Here is a 24,027-nt window from a genome sequence, read left to right as displayed (position 1 = left end):
CAAACATTAGGAAGCAGCTGAAGAGATATTTAAGACTCACATGTTTCAGTGTAAACCAGAAAATGCCTGTTTTCAGATTCTTAAACAGGAGGGTGGAGACTGTGAAATACAGAATCTTATAGGAAAAAATAAAAAGGCTCATATCAAACTCTGCTTTTTAGTGAAGAAGTCCCCCCTGAGGCCTTTCCAGCCCCCTTTTTTATATAAAAATGCTGCATATGGATGTGTTGCAGGGCATTGATAAAACATTAGAGCCACTGGCTCACTTACTGCATGGAAATGTGGGGTGTTTTGGACAAAGATTTCATATTCAGTGTATGAAAGGGTTTTTATTTTTAATGGCATGTGTTTGCAGTTGTTTAGTGGCTTGGAAAGTTAGCAATCCCTTTGCACTTCTGAAGATGAACATTTCTGTGTCAGTCTAAGATCTCAGTTTTTTGAGGCTGGGAATACAAAGATAAATCCCTTTAGTGATTCTTTTTACAACACATCTAATCTAAGGCTGGTATTACTACATTATTTTTGATGATATTATCACCCTGGAAGAATACAAGATTCAAGAAATCAGCATTCAGTGTTCCTGCTCCAAACGGTTAAATTAGAACAAAATCAGCTGCTTCCTCCTGGTTATCTACATTGAAACATGATTAATGAACAGTAAAATCTAAATCTGAATTGAAACATCTCCTGTTTCTAGGTTCCAGTTGAACCATTTTGAATTGCCAAACTGAGGAAGTGAACTAAAAGTCTTTGTAGCAGCATTACAGTGTTATCTCACACTCTCCTCTGTCATTTACTGCCTGTCTCCCTTTAAATACTTTCTCCTTCATAATTATTATCTGCAGTTGACCATTGGACTTTGAAACTGCAAACTGTTTTCCATATCTTTTGCTTCCTGCTGTATATACTTTGAAATCATATGGTTTGTTTTCTATTGCTAAGATTACAAATGACATGACTCGAGAGGAAATCAGGAGAAAAAAACTGAATGAAAATAGGGAGCTCTTTAATTGCTATAAAATGTGACAAAGTGTTAAAACTGGAAAAAAAAAAAAAGCCACTGTACTCAGGATCCGGTGCTGACTCACCAGCGGTAGATAGAAAAAATAATTAAAAATAAAAACTGTAATAAGTGGTAAAAGGACCAAAAAAATATTGATATGAAGTAGAAATTGTGGACTACAAGGATATTGATGAACACTTCAGGGAAAAATCCATAGCTAGGGTTCACACAAATAAGTAAGCCTTTTCTAACTACGTTAGTAAGAAACGAAACACAAAGTCAATTACTGGCTGAGACTGTGGATTGTTAATGATGACAGAGAAATAAAATATTCATAAATATTTTGGGAGTTCCATGTTTGGAGAGGAGTCTGATCTTCTTACACCATTAACAGCTAAGTGGTATAATACAATATCATAAAACTTAGATTTTTAAAATCTGATTTAAATTTATGTACTCACACCCTACAGGTCTACAAGAATTGGCTGAACAGATCTTCAGTCTTTTCCATCAATTTTTAACAAATCTAGGAAAATGTTACAAGACTTAAAGCATTTTAACATTATGTAAATATTAAAGAAAAAAGAGAGGAATGAGATAACCTCGGTAATTGCTGCCTGGTTAGCCTGGCGACAGTTCCAAGAAAAATATGAAAAGCGCTGATACGGCATTGCAGGAATATAATTAATGCTAGTGACAAGAATTTTACAGAAAGTATGTCTCATCAAACAAACATATATAGTGAGATTACAGATTTTTTATGAGGCATATAATTTACTAGGGTACAAGATTTTGATTAAAAATGAACACTAGGGCTCATTCAGATGAATGGCATTTTAGGTCAACTAAATGTAAAATGATAGTGCAGGCTGTGCCCACATTCTGTAGACTGGCTCCTGGATACCCTGACTCAGAAAGAGGATTTAATATTTATACTACACAGCAGCAGAACAGGAGCTCCAACGTCTGATTCATCAGAAAAAAAACCAGCGACAACCAAAAAAAAACCCAACCAAACAAAACTAATGTGAATGGTCAAGTTTTTCACGTAAAAAAAAGAAATAAATGAGAACACAGAGGTGAAAACAAGAGCTACACAGGAGAATTCTGATGTCTGTATTTTTAATGTGGAACATGGGAAAATGTGCAGAAAAAAACTAAACCCAAGATATCCTGGTTTTAACCCTCTAATAAGTGTTAATGAGCTCCTCTTGTTTGGACCACAGAAAGGTGACCAGACTAAAGTGGGTGAGTACATTAGAGAGAAAACAAGAAGCAATAAAGGCTCTTCAGTTGAGACAAACAAGCATAATATGAACCAGTGGCTGGAAGTTAAAGCCAGATAAATGCAAATTACAATTGGGTACCCATTAGTTAACACTGAAAGGGATCAACTGCTGGAACAAACTGTCAAAGTAATGAATTCTTCCTTTCCTGAAGTCTTCAAGTCATGCATTTCTGGAAAATATACTGTAGCAAAACGCAGGTTATTATTTATTGATAGCCAAATAATTAACTTAATACATGAGTAACTGTGTGAAATGTAATAACTTGTGATATAGGAAGCCAGATCACACTCTGAATGTATGATTTCATAGCTTTACCAGAACGGGGCACATCAGCACTTTGTCGTCTATGGATGTCTACATACTGGTAAGCAAAACTTGGTAGAATGAATGAAGAACTGACTCTTGTTTTGCCATCATTTTACAGAATCAAATGTGTTGTTATCCCCCTGTTTTCCCTTTCTCACAAGCTTCCCAGATGAAAAGCCAGCATCTTTAACCCAACACTTACTTGTGCTCTTCTAGCGAAAAACTGCTCCGGCTCATTATTTAGCTCATTCGCTCATTTTATTTTAAACAGTAGAAGATATTATGTCTTTCTCTGATTTGGTGATTCTTTTTTAAACATTTAATTTGCAGGTAGTGGAATTAACATCAATCAGTTTCACTGACGAAAAGCCACTTCATTTCAATAGGAATTAGATGAAACTCATAATCCTTCAGGATTCTCGCTGAATGTTAAAGATCTGAAATTATTACAGTTAGGTAAATAAATATTTATCATCTCCTTATTGCAGATTTTTCCTCTGAGCTTCCCATCTTCTTCCTTGAATTTGTGTCTGGGTTTATCTTTAGTTCTGCTTCCTTCCTAAAGAAATAAAGAATTATTTACATAGGAGTTTTGCCATCTCAGGGTCCTTGATTATTATTTGCATTCTGTGTTTCAGAGAGATTGTATTTCATCCTTTATCTGTCTTTTCCTTTTAGCCTACTAGGGGAAAAAAACCCACCTCACTTCCCTTCTACCCTGCTATTGTCTGTAGGATTTCACTTTACTCTTGTGCTTATTTTACTTCATCAGCAATTCCTGTTGTCTTCGCCACTTTTTATAATTCTTTACAGATTTTTTCCTGGGCTAGGTCGTGTTAGAGAAAAGAAAAGCTCCAGGAGACCACACCAGATTACTCTCTAATTTTTTTAGTGTGCTCTTAATTACACTGTATTTTTTATTATTTCTTCTTCCCTTCTGACTGTTGTATTTTTAGTCCTTAGAAATGGCTTCCTATTCCTTGCGTCTACTATCCTGCTGCAGTTTTAGTGTCCTCTAGATGTATGTGTGAATTCTCATGGGCAGCCATAATAGTCTTGTTTTACACATTTGAACACGGGGTGAATATATGCCAATTATGCCCAGCGGTTTAGAAATATTAGTCTGTTCCCATTTTCCCTTTATCTCTTGTGCACTTGTACAGATGCAATTTTGCATGTAAGAGTTTTATACCTGTACTGTAGAAAAAGTTGGGTATGCGCTTTCAGATCAATGACTTGATCTTTTAATTCCCCCCCAAACATTTATTTTTAAAGTGAAACGCATGAAGTGTGTGCAGGAGCTGCCTGCAATCCTATTAGCTGGCAAAGTCAAGAAGCACAAATTTACACTTACAGACCGTAAAACACACGAGGCCACTGAAACCACCTTTTGGTGTGGATGTAAGGGGAAATCGGGATCCAGCTGACATATTTTGCAATGTTTGCAAGATGGCATTTGCCAAGGTAAACCTGATTTGCAAACATTCGGAGTCTTTCACTGTAAATGGTTTCTCATTGCGATAAATGCTCCCTTTATTGAAAATGGTCTCTCTTTACCTTCTCATTTTGGACTATTTATACTATCCGACCATCCTTTTCCTTTTTGCAACACATTACTTCAGCTGCAGAAAAAAATGATAGCCAAATAGTATTATTCCAAGAATACTGGAATACTATTCCTTGTAATGAACTAGTTCCTTTCGAAACGTGCAGAGAGATTTTCAGTTTTGTTACATATAAGCTTGTGCTTTAACGGTCAAATGCAGAAACTTTCTGCTTACACTTCTAAGTCTGGAAAAGAATCAAACTTATTTGGGAGACTAAGCTGGCAAGAAATAAAGATAGAAACAAGACTGCATGAGAGGTGCTTGCTGGCCAACCTCATAGTCCAACACAGGAAGCAAAATAGGAAGCCCTATTCACTGAAAAAGCTAGATGTTCCTGGTCCCTTCAGTTGCCTGTGTTGCTGTGTGGACATTGCCTTTTCTTTCAGGACACCTTGGCAAGAACTGAGATCTGGCTTAGAGAAGCCTAAATGGACTAGAAATTGCCACAGATGGACTATAATATTGCACAGAACATTTCTCTCCTTATCATAATATTGAGTCCTGCCTGCCCTCAACTACTCTATGCTGGCAGCAAGGTAATAAAGAAAAAAGTGAATAATAAAGGAAATATGATCATCTCACAGTCTGAATGTCTCATCCCCCACATCAGAGAAATAACCATCAGTTCTGTGGCCCGCACAGAGTCCTGCAGATAGGACTGTACAGTTTAAAATAACTTGTATGTAATTCTGCTTTTCTTTTTCCTACGAATTTCTTGGTAACAGGTACAGTTCTCTACATTGGACTCTCCCTTTTGGAGTGGTGAATGTAATAAGCACAGTTGTTGAAACGTAACCTCTTAAAAAAACATTGCTAGTCATTAATGACAATTTATGCATACAAGTTTCAAAGTGTTTGGATGCAGAATTTTCAGGCCTGGTTTTTCCAGTATATGCATTTTAAAGTCTTTAGGGAAGCTATATTGTCTTCTGAAAAAAATCAGTGACTGTATAACAAATAAGTATATCTAGATAAACGAAATACAAGAATAGTTGTTTGCAATCTCACCAGGATTAACTATTATACCAAACATATTTCAAAATGCCATTTCTCGTTTGACAAACAGGAATGTCAGAGACTCTGTTGCTTCTCAACTGCTGTCCTCTGAGTTCAAAGAGGAACTGTTAAGCCCTGGCTCTGTGCCTGAGCTTTTTTTTTTTCCTGGTACCATCAAAGGGTGTGATCACTAAGCCCAGTTAAACAAGAAGTGAGCACGTTCCACAGAATCAAAGGCTGAACTGGGATTCAGGAGAGAGGCGCCCTGCTCCTGCTTCTGCTGGTGAGGTGCCATGTCACTTACAAAGGTCATGTTGTCTGGGCTTCTCCTACTTTTCGCCCATCAATTTGATAGGAGTTTGAGGGCCATAACTATGCCTCCCTACAGATTTTTCAGTATGCTCAGCCACTGTAGCAAACACCACAAACAATACTTTTTTTACAGAATAAAGAGTGTATTTATGTGTGTTATATATTTAACATGTTTTCATAGTAAAGTCAATTATTAGGAGCTTCTACGCAAACTTAAATTTTAGATTTCTAGTAATAATAAATTTTCTGAAGATTGATGTACGGTTAGTTTAAGAGCGAGATGGAACGCAGATGGCTGCTGTAAACCATGTGATCCCTGCAAAGAGCGCACTTAATTAAAGAGGAAAGAACTGTAAAGTGGAAGTGGATGTCTTCGGACAAGTATATCAGGTAACATAATGCTACAACGGTGAGTGTTTCTAGATGATTGCACAGTACATCAATATGTGGCAAAGGGCACCGCATAGGGCACCATCAGTAAACTACACACAGGAACAAAAATGGACTGAGAGAGCGCAACACTTTCAAGAGTGTCTACATCATTAAAGGAGACCAAATCCCACTGATCTCGAACAAGGCTTAGATCATGCCACTATCTCCACCAAAAGGACTGTCTCAATCCTTTTATTGAAGCTGGGTCCATAAATGAATGAGTTGGTTTGTGCAGAGATTGGTCAGGTCAATACCCGCATTTGTGGTTGGAGTTAAGTGTGAGGGCTCTGTCCCATGCTCCATTTCATTGTGGAGACATACCCTTGAACTCCTTTGTTACTTACACACTTCACCATTAAAGAAGTCGTAGGAATCTTCATCTAATTTCCTGATTAGATCAGGCTATGCCTGACAGATACTGTGGAAGAAATAGGATATTGGCGCAAAAAGCAACACAACAGACATATGGGAATAAAGAAATGCCAATTATTCAGTAAGGAGGCTTTACCTGTTATGCTTGATTTTGCAGAGAGATATGGAAAGAATGGAAAGGTTAAAAGCAAGGGCAACAAATATAAGTAGCTTAGTTCTTAAATTCAGTTATGAATGGAAGCCATGAAAACTATGTAAAGCCGTGAAAACTATTTATTGCAAAACAGGAACTTGCAGGTCTGATAATGTTGCCCCTCATAAGTGTGAAATTCTAGAACAGACGTCCCACAGGAAAGCTACTACAGGAAAGGACTTAATAGAGGGCATGAATGAAGTGCAGTGCTTCAAGGAGCAAGGGAATGAACCCAGACTCCTAGGACTGTTTTTTTCAAAATTTGAGACTCTGGAGGGGAAAATGAATTTCCAGTCAGACGGACCAGAATCAGTGATGATTTAGGGGAATGTTTTTTTTTTCCCCATGTGGTCGAGCAATGATTCAAAGGGACTGACATTAATAGAAAAACTTGTGTGTGTTTAAGAAGTGATTAGGGAATAAAACTTAACAACCAATAAAGCCAGTTTGGTATGGGAGACGGGTATCCATATACAACATGGTATCTTGTGACTAAAATTCATGTTAAAAAATCTGAGTTTTCTGTTTGTTCTGATGTCAGGTGCTCACTATATGAGGCAAAATTTGCCTTTTATCCTCAGTAAGCTGCACCATGGTTGTAGTTTTTTGGGTAGTATATATTCCTTTCAACCATCAATAGTAAGGATAGTAACTAATGATCCTGCAGAGGAAACTTATGTTTCTGTTCTGATCTTGAAAAAAATCCAACCCAATACATTTTACTTCTTTTGTCCTATTTTCTTTTCACCTTGCACACAGCTCATGAACCAGTACTCTCTTGTTCCATTAATGAAGTTCCAGCTTAGTCCTTCTTCCATCTCACTTTCACACTGATGATAATTTCTGCTCCCATGCCAGCCCTGCACAGGAATCACAGGTACCACTGATGAGTTGGGGAACACTGAAGCACAATGAGATCCACACCTAGATCAGACCTTGTGAATCAACGGCACAGGATCAGGATGCTATCCTCTTGAGACACCAGAATGCAGGGGAGGTGCGTTCACTGTATTTAAGTGGCCAAGGATGGTAAGCAAAGGGCACTTCCACTTACCATTATAGAAACTCAATTTGACTGCCTGTGTCACCTTTTCTGGTTGCTGCCAGGGATTGCAGACTCTCGGTGTTGGGTTCCCATTCCCCTTGCTGTCACTGATGCAAGTATTTGGGGCAAGTATTTGGGGGAGATCTCTATTACAGAGGTCCTTTCTGTCCTTTTTTCCCTTGACAGAATGAAGGTTCTCTAGGTCCACATATAGCTGTTGGCAAAGCAGAAAGAAGAGTCTTTTCATATCCTTGAATTGGGGAGAGACTTTCCTCAAACCCTACAACCTGTATACTCTGCAGGAGGAGTTGAAGCCACACTCCTGGATGTGGCTTAAATGAAGGGGTCACTGTAAAGAGTATGGAGGCCTCAACCCTTTTTCAGAACAGAAGGAACAGAGCTGGGCTCCCTTGCGTATTCAGTGGCTCCCATATCCTCACTGAGGGCCTCTGTCCCTCCACGAGAGGGGCACAGTGCTGTGGGGTGAGGAGGAAACACAACATCGTGGAATGGCTGAGATTGGAAGGGGCTGCTGGAGATTACGTTCTCCAAATCCCCTGCCCAAGCAGGGCCACCCAGAGCAAGTTCCCCAGAACCGTGTTCAGATGACTGTCTCCCAGATATGGAGATTCCACAACCTCCCTGGGCAACCTGTGCCAGGGCTTTGTCACTTTCAAAGTAAAAAAGTTTCCTGATGTTCAGGAGGAACCTCCCGTTGTTTCAGTTTGTGCCCATTGCCTCTGGTCTTGTCACTGGGCACCTCTGAAAAGAGCCTGGCTCTGTCCTCTTTGCATCTTCCCTTCAGGTATTTGTACGCATTGATGAGATCCCCTGAGCCTCAACAGTCCCAGCTCTCTCAGCCTTTCTCACAGAAGAGATGCTCCAGTCCCTTAACCACCTTCATGCCCCTTCACTGGCCTTTCTTCGATATGACGATGTCTCTCTTGTACTGGGGAGCCCGGAACTGGACCCAGCACCCCAGGTGTGGCCTCACCAGCACTGAGGAGAGGGGCAGGATCACCTCCCTCCACCCACCGGCATCGCTTTGCCTAACGCAGCCCAAGGCATCGTTCACCTTCTTTGCGGCAAGGGCACACGTCCAACCTGGTGCCCACCAGGACCTCCAGCTCCTTCCCTGCCGAGCTGCTTTCCAGCCGGCTGGCCCCCAGCTTCTGCCGGAGCCGGGGCTGTTCCTCCCCTGGGGCAGGGCTTTGCCCTTCCCCGCCCCGTTGAAGTTGCTGTCCCCGGGCGTCCCCGGGCGCACGCACCGCCTGTGCCCAGCCCAGCGGGGCAGCGGCAGCTGCGGGGACACCCCCACACCCCCCCAGGCGCGGGGAGCAGCCTGCGCAGGAGGGCGAGGAAGACGCAGGGAGGACAGGGGAGCAGCGGCCCAGAGGGGACGCCAGCTTGGACGTCCCCTGCTCCCCTTCTCCCCGCTCCGCCGGCCGCCACTTTCCCGCCCCCTTCGCCCGCCCCGCCGCGACACCGGGACGGCCACCGGCTGCCGGGCCCGCTCGCCGGCCGCGCCCCCTGCCCCTGCCCCGCCGGGGGACGACACCCGCCGGCGGGGGCGGGCCGAGGCGGGGTGCGCAGCGGCCGCCAGCCCGCCTCAACCGCCTCGCACGCACCTCCCGGCCGAGGGGAGCCGGGGCCGGTGGCAGGGGCGCGCGCCCATGGCTGACAGGAACCTGATCGAGGGCGCCGAGCCCTCCCCGCCCCGGGAGGAGGCTCCGGAGTGGGGCTACGAGGAAGGTGAGGAAACTTCGGCCGTCGCCGGGGTCGGGCGGGGAGGGTTTCAGCGGCGGAGCGGAGGGAAAATCGTCCCCCGGCCGCCGCCGGGAGCGGGGAGCGGGGAAGCGGCGGCCCGCAGCGGGAGAGCAGCGCGGGGCGGCGGCGGCTGCGGAGCCGCCCGTCAGCGGCGTCCGGGGCCGGGGTGCCGGGGAGCAGCTTCCCCCCGTCCTCCCCTTCCCGCGGCGGTGGCGGTGGGTGATGGCGGGGAGGGTCTGTCCGGCCCGGGAAGCCGCCGTGCAGCGCTCGGTGCCGGCTCTGCCCGTAACGGCTTCTCCCTTGTGCCTCAGGAGTGGAGTGGGGGCTGATTTTCCCCGATGCTAACGGGGAGTACCAGTCGCCCATTAACTTGAACTCCAGAGAAGCCAAATACGACCCCTCGCTCCTAGAAGTGCGTCTGTCGCCAAACTACGTCGTGTGTCGTGACTGCGAAGTGATCAACGACGGGCATTCCATTCAGATTGCCCTGAAGTCCAAGTCAGGTATGCTGAAAACGTGGCCTTTGCTGTCCCCGCTGAAGTTTGTCTTTACCTTAATTCCGGCTGTGGGTGAATCCTGGAGCATGGGAAGGGTAGCTGCGCCCAGCAGCGAGCGGTTGTCCTCCTTCGGCGTGGACGGCGGCCGGTCAGAGCATTGCCGTTGGCTCCAATAGGAAAAGGAGCTTTGCAATGAGAGCTGCAGGTTGCGATGCCAAACTGGACCATCAGTCAGGTCGCCTCAGAGCGCGTTGAGAGTTTCCTCATGTGGCAGTGTCATCTAATTTGGTGGCATTTGCAGTTATCTGCATTCAACAGCAGTCTAGGCTATCGCTAACACAGTGTGATGCCAAACTGTTTTGTACAGCTGGCAAAATTTGCCCTTGGTCCAAAGACTGTGTAAGTTAAATGAGCTTTTTCCATTAGCTTGAGTGGGCTGTGAATACCAACTACAGACTCGAGCAGCTTAAGGTAGATACTCCAGTTATGCATGTGTACAATATTGATGCAGAGCAGGTAGCAAAGCAGTCCTTATTTCTTAAAGTTTTTTTTTTTTTTTGGTGTTGTTCATCGAATAAGAATTAGAAGCAAGTAATGAAAGAAACAATTCCAACTTAAGTGAAATAGCAGTTTTTCATTCAGACCTTTCACCTGGATAAACTATTCTGTATGAAGGAGACAACTGTCAAGAAAGTAGGAAGAAAAAAAGTTGTTTGTGCTTTCCACCACTGTGGTAGTCCTTACCATGTGTTTGGAAGAGCATCCAAGTTATTCTAACCAGTCTTAGCTAGTTACAGCCTTTTGGGGGTATTTAAACGGCTGAACATTGTCAAAACATGAGACATTCCAACTTTTGTTTCCTTCTGAGATCCCAGTAGTTCTGGGAGCTACAGCTGTGCTGGGAGTGAGGGAGTCAGTTCAGTTTTACACTGATTTTTTTTAAAAAGGAAGGGTTTGTTATTTTAATAACGATGCTTTCCTTTATAATTTCTTTTCCATGATAAATTCCATGTATTATTGCGACACAGAACATTTCTTTCCACAGAATTTTGCAGATTTCCAATAGAATATAAATTTTGTGCTTCCAGTCGGTTTTACTGCCTTCATCGTCAGCAGAGCTCTTTTCCCAAGAAGTAAGGTTCTCTCTGCAGGATCAGGAAGGTTCTTGAATTCTCCTGTGGAGGAAGGGAGAGTGAGGGCAAACGACATCATGCCTTGCATGCCAAAATGCAACTCCTTCAACCCTACCTTTCCCAAGGGCAGTTTGTAACTTAGTAGCAATTATTAATAAGATGGGACCAACACACCTAAATACACGTGCAAGACCATTGGAGACTTAGGAGAAGGAAAGACTTATTTTTAAACTTCAATGCAGTCTGATGCCAGACTGATGAGTCTTGAAACGTGAGAAAATGTGAAATAGAATAAAAGTTTATGACTGAGGTATGGAATTATGAATTAGGAAATCTTGTTTCAGTGTCGGCTTTTCCTTAGATTTCATGTTACATAATTTCCCGTTCTCCATTTGTAAACTGAGGCTAATTTTTCCATTTTTGGGTGGCAGAAGACAACATTTGTTATCCCTACCAAGAGGAGAAAAGAGTTAATAAGCTGTGTTTGACCTAGTATTCTGGCCAGTTTTCAGGGATTGCGGAAACTCCTGCAGCTTCTTTTCCTCACAGGGGATCTCTGATGACAAATCCATTTAGCCAGATTATTTTAATGGGAACTGTTGAGCACTAAATGCTTTTGAAACTCTGTCCAATTAATGTGCAAGAGATCTCATCTACTGTAATGTTAACAGTCAAAGAAAAACTTCTTTGTGGAAAAAATGAAACTAATTAATACACTTATTAAAAATCAATTTGTCACTACTGGTGATTGATTTTATCCTTTAATTCAAGACATGCAGTCCATCTGGAATTCCCAAATCTTTCTTATTATTTAATTGCAAACATTTTCACAGGCTGGTTCCAGTTCGGTCATCGTACATGTGTTATGCATTAGGTGGAAGAAGCATGACCAACTGTGTAATGGAACTGTATATTGAAAAACGCTTTAGAGGATATCCTACTAACAGAGAAACTTCTCTTAAGCCAGAAGTGGATTGCACAGGGGATGATGGTTTCAGAATCATTTTCTAATGAGGATCAAAAATTGCTGAAAGGCAGAGCGAAGTTGCACGTGTTTCATGCATTGACAAGGATTAAGATTTGATCAGTGTTATAACTTAAGCTTTAGAAATATACTCTTTGAAGCTCCTGCAGATCCAGAACTACATCATATAGAGAACATTTGTTCTAGTTATGCTTTCTGTAGGAGCAATATTGTAAAACAGAGAAAATGCACCATTTTCCTAAGAAATAGCACTAATTAAGTATCATGTTTCTTTAATTTAAAAATTCTTTACTGTGAGGGTGGTGAGGCACTGGAACAGGTTGCCCAGGGAAGCTGTGGATGCCCCATCCCTGGAAGTGTTCAAGGCCAGGCTGGATGGGGCTTTGAGCAGCCTGGTCTAGTGACAGACATCCCTGCCCATAGCAGGGGGGTCAGAACTAGATGGTCTTTAAGGTCCCTTCCAACCCAAACCATTCTGTGATTCTGTGATTCTGTGATTTATATTTGTCCAGATTTCCCTAAATACTTTAATTGGTTGTTTCCCCAAATATTCACTAGATTTATAGATTTTCCCATTAGGATATAGGTATAGATAGAATATAGCTAAAGCAGGTTTAAGAAGCAAATCTGAATCTGTAACTACATTTAGGACATTTCATTTTAGAAACCCTAATTGCTCTTAGATTAGTTATGAAGAATTATTAAAGGAGGATTAATCAGAATATTTTACTTTTTTCTTCAAAAAAACGTGACTGATCAGTTTTCTTTGTTTTTTTTTATAGTTCTATACTTTTATTTTTGTGTTTATACAGTTGCAATATGATTCAATTGCTAAATTACATTTTAGTTTTACACTATGTCTTGTGCTCCAAGCTAAGGCCATTTAGTTTGTGTGTCAAAATAACTTTATATTATGGGACTTTAATTCTCTAAAGCTGGAGGTTATGCAATTAAATAATCCTTATCAATTATCAGAGACTGTAAAAGATTCATTCAAAGTCTATGAAATGTAAGTTAGAATTTAATGGATTCTGGGGAAGACTGTGAATGCCCTTAAGTAAAATCCATCCCTGCCTGGAAGCCAACATTCAATGATTTCAATGGGAAGTTACCTACAGCTTGTGGAGTAATACTTGATCTGAAGCAGGTTCATGAATACCTGGGCAAAATGTTTCCATTGATTACTTACACAATAGATTGAGCCTCACAAGGTACAGTTGCTTGCATTTACTATTTATGGTGGAAGTCTCTGTCAATGCAAAAGTTTCGAGATGTAATATAATATAATATAATATAATATAATATAATATAATATAATATAATATAATATAATATAATATTTTTTGTGTGTCTGTGTTGCAATTGTGGATAGATGCTTTTAAGAAATGCTGGGTGTTTAAAAAACTGAAGTAAAAAAAAGCCATGGCTGCCTAGAAACTGTTTTTAAGTAAATGAGGTGTGTTGTTTCTCCTCTGTGTAGGTTTTGATTATATTTGGATATGGAGACATTCTGTATCTCAGAAGCCTGGCAGGTGGTATATGGCTGAACACCTTTACCCAGCAAAATATTGGCAATCAAAAGTTTTCTATCAGTTTCTGTGACTCATAGCAAATATAGCTGATGGAGAGTAAGCATTTGGGCAAGCTGGAGGTAGTTACCGGTTCAATTCAGCCCCCCCCCGCCCCCGCCATCTGTTTAAAGCACACTGCTACTGTCTTGATAAGAGCAATAAACATATGAACTCTTGGGGCTGGTAAAGAAAGGTACAATGTTTTTATTTTGTGTTATGACCAGCTGTTCTGCCTCCTAAAACAAAGGGTGCAGCTCAACAGCAATTTCACTGTTGTTCCTAACTGCCTGAATTCGCCTTCTGTACCCGCACGACACTTCAAAAGTAAAGATGTCAAGTCTGTCAACTTTACTCTTCTCCTCTCTAGTACCACTGATAATAAAGAAGCTTGCAACAATCTCCCCATTGTATTTGGAGATTATATTCAGTGGCTTGTCTGCTTCGAAAGCCAAGTTCCTTACCATTTGTTTTCTTTCCCAGTGTTAATAGGGGGGCCATTACCTCGAGGACACGAGTTTGAACTACACGACGTTCGATTTCACTGGGGGAGAGAAAATCAGCGTGGTTCTGAACACACGGTTAATTTTAAGGCCTTTCCCATGGAGGTAAGAGTGACACTGCATTGCATAACACTCGCTAAATGCAAAAGACTTTATTTCATAGCCTGAATTCCTGGTAGTTCAAAAGAGAGTTTCTTTTAGCTCAGCATTTTATTGCTTTATATTTCAGCCACAAAGCTGTCTTACTGAGGTGTGCTTTAGTGCAGGTAAATTAGGATATGCATCTGGAACAGAATGCCTCCAGCACTCATCACATTCTGTGATTAATTGGTCATAAAGTTAGCTTGCAGAATTATTAACTTCTGTCTTAATAATATTAGTGTTCTAACAAGATCTGCCGTTTCAACACTTCCTATGTCACCTTGACTAATAGCTATAGATGGGGAGAACTAGCCACGGGAAATACTTCCATGGTGAATAATAACACCTTAGGTAAATTTGGAGTAAGGGTAGAGCAGTGTGTTTGTGAAATAGCTTTATATACCTGAAAATTGAAGATTATGTGATATTCTTGTGTATGTTCTGTAATATCTCAATGAATTACAAAATTTTGAAACACAAAGTGATAATGCAGTCTGAAAAAATGCAGCTGTTCCTGGGGTGTCAAGTCGGGGCTCCTAGGCAACCCAAAATGCTGGGGTCTATTTCTCCTGCCCTAGAGCAGCCGTTCATCGTATTAGTTCACTCCCCACTGTCCCGTTGCTTACACTTGTCAAGGAGTGGCTTGGAGTATCCCTTAGACTAGTTTTAACAGATGCCAGCCCTGATGTTTAGTGTCTTCAGCTTTGCGTCTTTTATTTTGTTTGTTGTGCACTATTGGTTTTAAAGAAACTCAATATTTTTTCAGAGTTCTTTGAGCTATTTTTGCCTTATTTATCTAACATAATCCCTCACAAGCCTGAAACTCTGCTTCTTTTTTCTCTGTGTTGTTCATTGCTAGGAAATTTTTTTTATTGTAGCATTATATTCATGAGTGCCAGACTACTGGAACAGAACCGCTTTACAGAAAAGGATATAATAAGTATTAGAGTACCTACTGCAGAACTAAGAACTTACACCGCCAGTCTAATTCTTAGCATTGTTCAGGTACTTTCTTTACTTTAAAAGTACTTTTTTTCACGTACTTTAAAAGCAGCACGGCAGCTGCACAAACAGAATTGTGGCGCAGTTGAAGAACATCACCTGGAGGTGAGCAAGCCAGTGTTATCCTGTCTCTTGCATCTAAGCAGCTTTCAGCTAGACTCCGATCTCCCAAGGAATAACTACTAATGCAAAAATTCTGTAGCAGAACAAAAATACTTATAATAACACTTTAAATGCAGCGTGAATGTTTAATTTTGCAAATGGATCCTTATGCAGATTAGTTCTTCTGGCAGAAAATGACAGCATAGCTCCAAGTCAGTTGCACACAGGTGTATTGGCTGAGCCAGTTCATCATCTTCTGCCCCATGTTGCAAGAAAGCAGAGCAATTTGTTCAACAGATGAGCTGCATTTCCTTCTGCTACGTGCACAAAGAGCTGCTATATTAAATCCATCTCAGATTGTCCAAATCAAAGATTATATTCGAGCAATAATAAAACAGGTGCTTGTGACCACTAAATATGTTTATGAAGTAGTACACCTGAGACTCCAGAATGAAAGATTTTCAGTTTCCATCCCAGGGATTGCCCCATCTTTTTTTTTTTTTTTTTGTGGAGAACAATGATTTTGATGAGGGGACCAGGAAATCTTATTTTCTTAACTTTTAACATTAGCATTGGTTTATACAGTCGTTGGAAATCACCATAATTCTGAATGCATATTGGGGTTGATTTTCACTGGGTTTGTTAGTTACTGAACACAAACAGTGGTGGGTGTCTATTTCAGCTATATACAAGCGGAAAGGTGTAGTTTATGCTTTTGTCCTGTACTAAATGTAAAATAAGCAGGCACAAATGCATGCCTAGAAGTAGGTTGCGCACCAAGTGCCTAAGTTTGTATCTTCTTCCAGTGAGCAAATCTAGTAGGACATTTTCTGAATAAACTAGAAATGATTTACAAAGCAAATGGTAAGGATTTTAAATTATCCTATCTTTGTGGGAGGAAGACAAGTCAAGGGGATAAGCAGTAGTATGAAAACATAAGTGCTTGGTTTAAATGGGTACATTAACAACACAACAAACTAGACTCAGATTATATTACACTATTATAAAACGTGAGCAGTTCTACAGAAATGAACTTTGAGTTTGAAGAGATCTATCTGAGATGAATATCTAAGACAATTTATTGACTGGAGCAGCAGTCTGTTTTTTTAGGACTAAAGACTGTAAGGCTTCATTTTATTACATTGGACCAAATGGTTGTGGAACAGCTTCAGATTATCAGTGTAATGATCTTTGTGAAGTATGACTTTAAAAAAGAGTGTTATTTTTCAAAGTTTGGGAGAGCACTCTTCAGTTAGTTCCTTAGTCTCTTCGCCTTTGATACCATAACTGCTTTTATAGAAATTAGGCAATATCCTGTATTAGCTGGGTAATATCCTGTGTCTCTTAGGTCAAAAATCTATTATTTCTTACTAGACAGCTGGGACCTTTGCGCATGGTTAGGATATATAGGTTCATGGTGAAACAGGCTAGACTACTAAGCTTATGTAACCTCTGGAACAGCTTCTTGAAATAATTCACACTGTTGAAAAACGATGTTCATGTGGCTTGGAGGCTGAGTTCATTGTTCTTTTTATTATTATATGAAGTTCATCAAAGATATGTTTTCCACCTTCCTTGACTGAAGAAACCAGAATGTTGACAGTAATACACCAGTGTTATACTTTTCACTGAAACATCTGTGTTTGCAATCACTCAGGAAAGCAGGACAAAACAACAAATAGTTGTCAAACGTAAACCGTAACTCGTCTTTTTAAACAAAGGAAAAGCAGAGGGCTGTACGTATCAGTACAATACTCCTCTCTCTGTTCCATGAAAACAAGAGCATGAGGGCAGTTCTTCCCTTTTGGCCAGAAACTGGAAGGAGGCTTTTATGCAACCTTCTCCAGAAATCTTTCTCACCGAGTACTTTTACTGCACATAAACAGTGTTACTTTGCCTTTTGGCCAAAGTTACTTTGGCCACTGCTTGTGTGAAATATTTAGTAATAGTCTTAACATTGAGAGTCTGTTTCTTGCCAGCAAATGGAACAAGGTGCCAAAGCTTAGATTGTGCTTTACAGTACGCATTTGCAGAGAGCAGTAAAATCCACACTTATACCCACATGTGAGTTACCTGAACCTGATTTAGGTGTAAGAAAGAGAGGAGCTATTTGACATCTGTATTCCTTTCCTTTATGCCAGAAGTATGAATTGGAGAAGGAAGAAGAACAAATGAAGATCTAATGAAACTCTGACTCTCTCCCTTACCTTTGATGCATAACGGAGATAGAAGGGGACAGGAACAGCAAATTACTGCTATTTATTTTTGTTGTTAGCAAAGTTAAAATAGGGGCAGCTAAAAATGGAGACCCATTGTACCCAATTGCTGTATAAGCACATATAGTGCCAGGCCAAACCAGCTTACAGTCAAAAAAGACAGGAAAGACAGCAGAAGAAAGTGAACCATATGATGCCATCAATGCTGTTTTATGGAAAAAAAATAATAAAATGTTTTCACTGCTTCTGAAGTGAAGGGAAACAGGGAAAATTATGCCTTAAAGGTACCTCTTACTTACTCAAGTGGTGGTGTGACCAAAGGCACAGTCTGACCATAAGGGAACAGTTGTTTCCAGGCCGCTGTTCTGAAATAAAATGATCTGAGAAAATAAAAAGGTTCCTTTCACCACTTGTAATATGACCAGGAGGATAATTCTCTGTAATCCATCCTCTTTAAAATGTAGGATTATATTAGCTGTGAACCATGTGAAAGCTCTCAGTAGAAGAGGATTGTCAGAAAATCATTTTAAAAAAGTTTCCAAGATGTGCACAAAGATTAAAAATTGTCTGTCCTACAGTTTTTGAGTAGAATAGAAAAAAATCCAGTTGTCTGAAGGACCAGAGTCAATTCTCTACAGGAAAAAAGATATTCCTTTCTGTTGTGTAATGAAGAACAGACTAATTCATTCTGTAGACTCTTTCAGAGTTACTGAAATACCTGCTGCAATGAAGTTAAATATAATGCAAAAAACATTCCTACAAACCATCTGATTTAAACCATTAAGTTTTCCTTTGTTCACGTGAAATGATGCCTGCCTAAGGATCATCAAACAGAGTTACAGCTTTAGGGCTTCAGGTTAGGCTGTATCTCCCAAACACTTTACAGTCTTTGGTGTGGGGATTTCCCTGTGCCTGGCTCTGAAATCAGATACCTGCACACTGTGCATCCCCTTCCTGGCATTTCTTGAGAGGAGATGTCATGCTTTCAACACGGAAATTTATTCTTTGCCAACTTTTAATATTCTTTGTGAGCATTATTTAATCTTGCTCTCTGTTTTAATCAGTTTCTTATTAGCTTGTTAGCAAATTATTTGGGTTAAAAAAATAAAACAGAATATTTGTAATTATAATAGAAGGCCTGGGAGATAGTGTGCATGCAAGCATGACTCTTCCTCTTTATGCAGAGACTTACAAACTGCAGTGGGACTGGGTAGATATGGATTTAATCCATAATGACAGTAGTTTCTAATATGTAAACCCAGTTCTGATATCTGTGGATTTTTGCCAGTAGCTTTAATGGGACTGTGATCCCAGTCATAAGCCCTAAAAGAAAAGGTTTTAAATCAAGGAGTAAATCCTGTTGCCTTAGCTGATTGATTGCATTGATTACCTGCTTGTGAAAAAAATATAATTCATTCTGCTTGCTTTGGCAGCACACAAGCTATGAATGAAGAATATTTTGCTTAGGCAGTCATGAATTTAACAGGAGGCAAAAAGAACAGATTCCAGAAGGGTTTACTTAGCTTCATGCTGAGGTCTGGAACTCTGCTCAGAAATTGTCCAAGTTTTCTGGTGGACAATTAACTTGTTACTCAAAGGCTTGGCTGGTTTTCTAAATTCATTGCAGATGAATACTGTGAGCTGTGGTTAAAACAGTGCATCTTAGAAGAAAATGATGACATTCATGTAATAGCTCTATCCTTGACAAGTTATGAATAACAAATTAATAATAGTTTAAAGTAGATATGCCCATTGGACATTATCTAATTTTTGAGGACAGAAATGTGGAAAAACAGAGGAAAATGAGGCCAATGTCTAAGCAGATGTTTTCAGTTTTGTTTTCCAAATCTGCGCTGATTTATACAGAAACAGAATCTTTTACACATTATGTAAATGACATTTACGAACATAACAATAATACTTAGTTTTTCACAGCACTCCATGGGCAAAAATGGTCCTAGCACCAATTTTAGGGCAGTCGTTGAATTGTATTATGTGGGATCCTAGCCCCATATGTGCAGGTGTTTAAGTATTTTTCTCCATTTTTCTACATACCGTACACTCAGCGGTCCCTAAGTGATGTGACTTCTGTTTGGTTTTTTTGGTAGTGGTACAAAGCTGGGAGTTCTCCGTCCCCTCACAGTATACTGTGAAACAGAAAACCAACAACAAGATAAAAATAAAATTACCATCGTTGTAAAAGCACACATGAGCAGCTTACGGCTCTTGAGATTGTTAGTTGCTAAGCTCATTCAGTATTATATTTTTATTGTGGGTGAAGGTTAATTTGACCTAAACAGGTGTATGCAGTCTCTGAAGTACTTTGTTTCTAGGTAATTTGTCAATATGAGCTTGGGTTGGCCCTTGTTTTTCTCAGTCACATATAGCTTGAATTTTTCAGGAAATACATCTATGTGCTTTGTATTGTGGATTCATGAAAAAAACAGGTGCAAAAATGGGCTGATGTGCTAGCACAAACATAATTTTAGCTTGGCTAGTGCCTGAGAAATGCTCAGTTAAGCTCTGTGGAAGAACTGTGCACGTCTACAGAGGTAGCAAATGTGATTTTCCTTCTGTGCAAAATCTGCAATTTATTTGTTGGATTGTGGAAGACGTACAAGCTGCCAGACAGCAGGTCAAGGAATAGTGGCATTAAAAGTCTATACTGAAGCTTCTTTATCCTTTTGTCTCTCTTTTAAGAGTTCCCCTATTTACAGCCAGTCATATGTAGAGAAGTGTCGTGGCTCATATGCACCTAAAACTCTTTTGAGGTGCCAGCTGCAATAGCCTGTGATTTGTAACTTCTACCACGATGGAGTATTTTAAGAAATAAATGGTCCAAACTACAAATGACTGAGCAGAATAGGAAAAACTCATCTAAGGAGAAATGTCGCTGGGGGGAGAGAAGTCGGGTGAAGAAAATGAGAAGAAAATGAGGAGTGATTCAAGAAGGAAGCCCTCCTAGGGCTCCCCATTCCATCTTACCTCAGCTTATTGGTTTATTTCTACCAGAAGTTGAGGACAGTCTTTGCGCTTCGCCTGCAATAGACATTTTGCGCCAAATTTTCTTGCAGCCGTGCTGGGGTAAAATGCAACGTTCAGTCGCAGCCTGTACTAACAGGTGTCTCTGCGTCCTCGCAGAGTAAGTAACCTTGAACAAAATAGCTCTTAGCTCTTTCACCCTGTCTACAGTGGAAACAATATAACCTCTGATGCTTTCTAAAAAGATGTGAATCTTTTCCGCTCCTTGAGCAGAAATATGGCTTTGCTTTCTCCTTACTCTACTTTCTCACATAATTGCCTTGGTGGCAGTCTTTGTACTCATGAATGTTGAGGCTGATATCATGACATCCCTTATTGCAAACCCCATTCCCAGCTCTATCAAGGTGGCTACTGATGTTTTCATTCTGCTGTGAGAGAAGAGCTTATGTAGTCACTTAGAAGATGGGATGTCTGAAGAGGATTTTAGCCCAAGTTTGGCTGCTCAAGTCTCTTCCTTGCCATTTTTCTTTGCTGGGTGTCCTTGATGTGATTTGCTTCAGTTGTACATAATTTTCTAATTTCTGCCATGGTCGTTGCTGGCACTCTGCTTGCATCTTGCCTCAGTTTCCTGGTGCCTTGGTTTTCCTGTTTGGTTTGCCTTGGCACTTTGCCCTAACCACTAGGCCTAACTGTTTTTCTGTCACTTGTGGAAGAAGCTGGGAAAGGAGATTCCTTATTTCCTTCCATGCTGCATGCTTGTGTCAGGACCAGTTCCTAGGTTGGCCCCAGTGCATGAGTGAATACTTTAAGAGGGAGATAATAGTTTTCTGATGCTAACCCCAAAATTCTGCATTATTTGTACTAATGGTGCACACATGGCTTTCAAGAGGTAAAGGATAAAATTTATAGATCATCTAAGAGCTGAAAACCTTTGAAGGCTTCCACAAGTATTTGCTGTTGCTTCTGAGTGCTTCATAAGCACAAATAATGTAATCCTTAAGACATCAGTGTCAGGGAGACAAGTTCTGCTATTGCCAATGAACTGGCAGAAAACAAGTTCAAAGGGATTAAATTGTTTGGCCATGGTCACACCTGATGCCTTTTTGAGAACTGACAAAGAACTGACTCATGATTCCTAGATGCTTGAATTCCAGTAATACTTTCAGACAGTGGAGTACTGACATACCTAACTTAGGTTGTAAATTGGGTTCAGCAATTGGGCCACAGGGCTATCTGATGCCCTAGTCCATAGATCACACAGTTGCCGATGAGATGATAGTCTTACTGGTTATTCCTGCCTTCTTGCTGTACCAGCATTAAGCCACGTAGTGAACTGGACTGGGGAACAGTTGAAGTTTAAGAAAATTGGGGGAGTTTATGGAACTATGGGAGGGGAGAAAAGTGTAATACAATTAGGCAATCTGCAAACTTGCAATTCAAGAGAAGACTGTTGTAGATGCATAATGAAGTTTATTATTTCAATGGACGCTTAGCCAACATTACAGGAAAAAAAACCTGACTGAATTTCCTAGAGGAGTGTAGTATGGAAGAGCAACTGCTCACTGGAGAACAGTCAAGATTATGACTTAAGAAGATAATATGCAGCTGCAGATTCTCATGTCTTTAGAGAGAGACCCTTAGCTTTGAAACACAGAACTGTGGGATTCAAATCAGTTATTAATAAAACTTAGTAAATGAGCAGGGAAGGAGTGTTTTTTATTCTGCCTTCATTAAAGAATCTATTGTTGAAAATTAAATCAGTGATTTAAATCCCTCTACATATGAACAGTCTGGTTTTAAATCCAGGACAACAGATTGCAGCCAACACTTTGCGAAATTGGACATGCTTATATTAAATGCTTAGTCATATAAATAACACTTCCAGGATTAAATACTTAACCCATAGCACTTTGTGTTTTCTGTCTTCTTGATGGCATTGCTAGCCTGTAATATCATCAACTATTCATCAAGAGCCAGTCCTTTTTCCAGGCTTCGCTCTTTCTAACTGTATAATTTTATTACAGTTGGAAAAATGTTCATTTTTGATTAATTCCTGTTTTCTTTTATCTTCTGTGTGTGCCAGTAGAAATAAGCAGTGCTTGTGCTTTCAAATGGGAAGAAAAAATAAATACACACAAATTACAAATTACAGCATTCTCAGTTTCCCCTATACCCTTTGATGTTTTGCCAATGGTTTTCCTAAGAAGCAGACAGGCTACTGTCACATGTCAGCCACCTCTGTGAGCAAGTGGGGAGAAATTTTGATTTTTCTGTTCAAGGCCTGGACAAGAGAGGTCTACGTGGGGTTTGCAAAGCTTTCTGCAGATTGGTGTCCTTCACAAAAACTAAGATGCCATCACGGAAATGTGGTGGGATGACTGTCACGACTGGAATGCTGCGATGAATGGCTGTAAGCTCTTCAGAAGGGATAGGCAAGGAAGGAGAGGCGGGGATGTGGCTCTGTACATTAGGGAACGTTTTGATTGTATAGAGCTAGATTCCAGTGATGATAAAGTCGAGTGTTTATGGGCAAGGTTGAAGGGGAAGGAATATAAGGGAGATGTTGTGCTGGGAGTATGCTATAGACCACCCAACGAGGATGAGGAGACAGATGAAGTATTCTGTAAGCGGCCGGCTGAAGTCTCGCAATCGCCAGCCCTTGTTCTGATTGGGGACTTCAACCTGCTGGGTATCTGCTGGAAATATAATACAGCAGAGAGCAGGCAGGCTAGGAGGTTCCTCGAGTGCATGGAAGATAACTTCCTGACACAACTGGTAGAGGAGCCTACCAGGGGAAGTGCCTTGCTAGACCTACTGTTCACAAACAGAGAAGGAGTAGTGGGAGATGTGCTGGTCAGAGGTTGTCTTGGGTTTAGTGATCATGAAATGGTCAAGCTTTCAATTCGTAGTGATGTAAGGAGGGGGGGTAGCAAAACCTCCACCTTGGATTTCCGGAGGGCGGACTTTGGCTTGTTCAGGACACTGGTTGAGAGAGTCCCTTGGGAGATAGTCCTGAAGGGCAAAGGGGTCCAGGAAGGCTGGACGCTCTTCAAGAAGGAAATCTTAAAGGCCCAAGAGCAGGCTGTCCCCAAGTGTCGCAAGTCTAAAGGGTGGGGAAAATGGCCAGTCTGGATGAATAAGGAACTTCTGATGGGACTTAGGAATAAAAGGAGGGTTTACCACCTTTGGAAGAAGGGACAGACAACTCAGGAGGAGTACAGAGATCTCGTTAGGTTATACAGAGAGAAAATTAGAAAAGCAAAAGCCCAGCTGGAGCTCAACTTGGCCACTAACATTACAGACAACAAAAAAAGTTTTTACAAATACATCAACAAAAAGAGAGCCAGGGAGAATCTCCATCCCTTACTGGATGCAGGGAGGGAAAGTTGCAACCAGTGACGAGGAGAAGGCTGAGATACTTAATGCCTACTTTGCTTCAGTCTTCAATAGTCAGACAAGCTATCCCCAGGGTGCTCAGCCACCTGAGCTGGAAGATAAGGATGGAGAGCAGAACAGCGCACCCATAATCCAGGAGGAAGTAGTCAATGATCTGCTTCTGCACCTAGACGCACATAA

General features: G+C 41.0%; 2 protein-coding genes across 2 annotated transcripts in view; one reads left to right on the top strand and one right to left on the bottom strand.

Moving 5' to 3' along the window:
- Positions 1 to 3,039: 3,039 nt before the first annotated feature.
- Positions 3,040 to 9,230, bottom strand: LOC134510872 (collagen alpha-2(I) chain-like). Its single transcript, XM_063324087.1, has 4 exons — positions 9,227 to 9,230; positions 8,631 to 9,163; positions 7,565 to 7,769; positions 3,040 to 3,157 (listed from the first exon to the last, which is right to left on the bottom strand). Exons 1-4 carry the CDS (start codon positions 9,228 to 9,230, stop codon positions 3,141 to 3,143), a joined length of 759 nt encoding a protein of 252 aa, XP_063180157.1. The 3' UTR covers positions 3,040 to 3,140.
- CA8 (carbonic anhydrase 8) overlaps positions 8,922 to 24,027 on the top strand; it is a 53,437-nt gene continuing 38,331 nt past the window's right edge. The window contains exons 1-3 of the mRNA XM_063326923.1: positions 8,922 to 9,307; positions 9,634 to 9,825; positions 13,989 to 14,113. Coding sequence (XP_063182993.1) covers positions 9,229 to 9,307; positions 9,634 to 9,825; positions 13,989 to 14,113 — 396 coding nt within the window. The 5' untranslated portion in view covers positions 8,922 to 9,228. The remainder of the gene's footprint in view (positions 9,308 to 9,633; positions 9,826 to 13,988; positions 14,114 to 24,027) is intronic.

This window comes from Chroicocephalus ridibundus, chromosome 2 (assembly GCF_963924245.1).
Source record: "Chroicocephalus ridibundus chromosome 2, bChrRid1.1, whole genome shotgun sequence".
NCBI lineage: Eukaryota > Metazoa > Chordata > Aves > Charadriiformes > Laridae > Chroicocephalus > Chroicocephalus ridibundus.
Note: the sequence above shows the minus strand (reverse complement) of the source record. Positions and strands in the feature narration are given on the sequence as shown.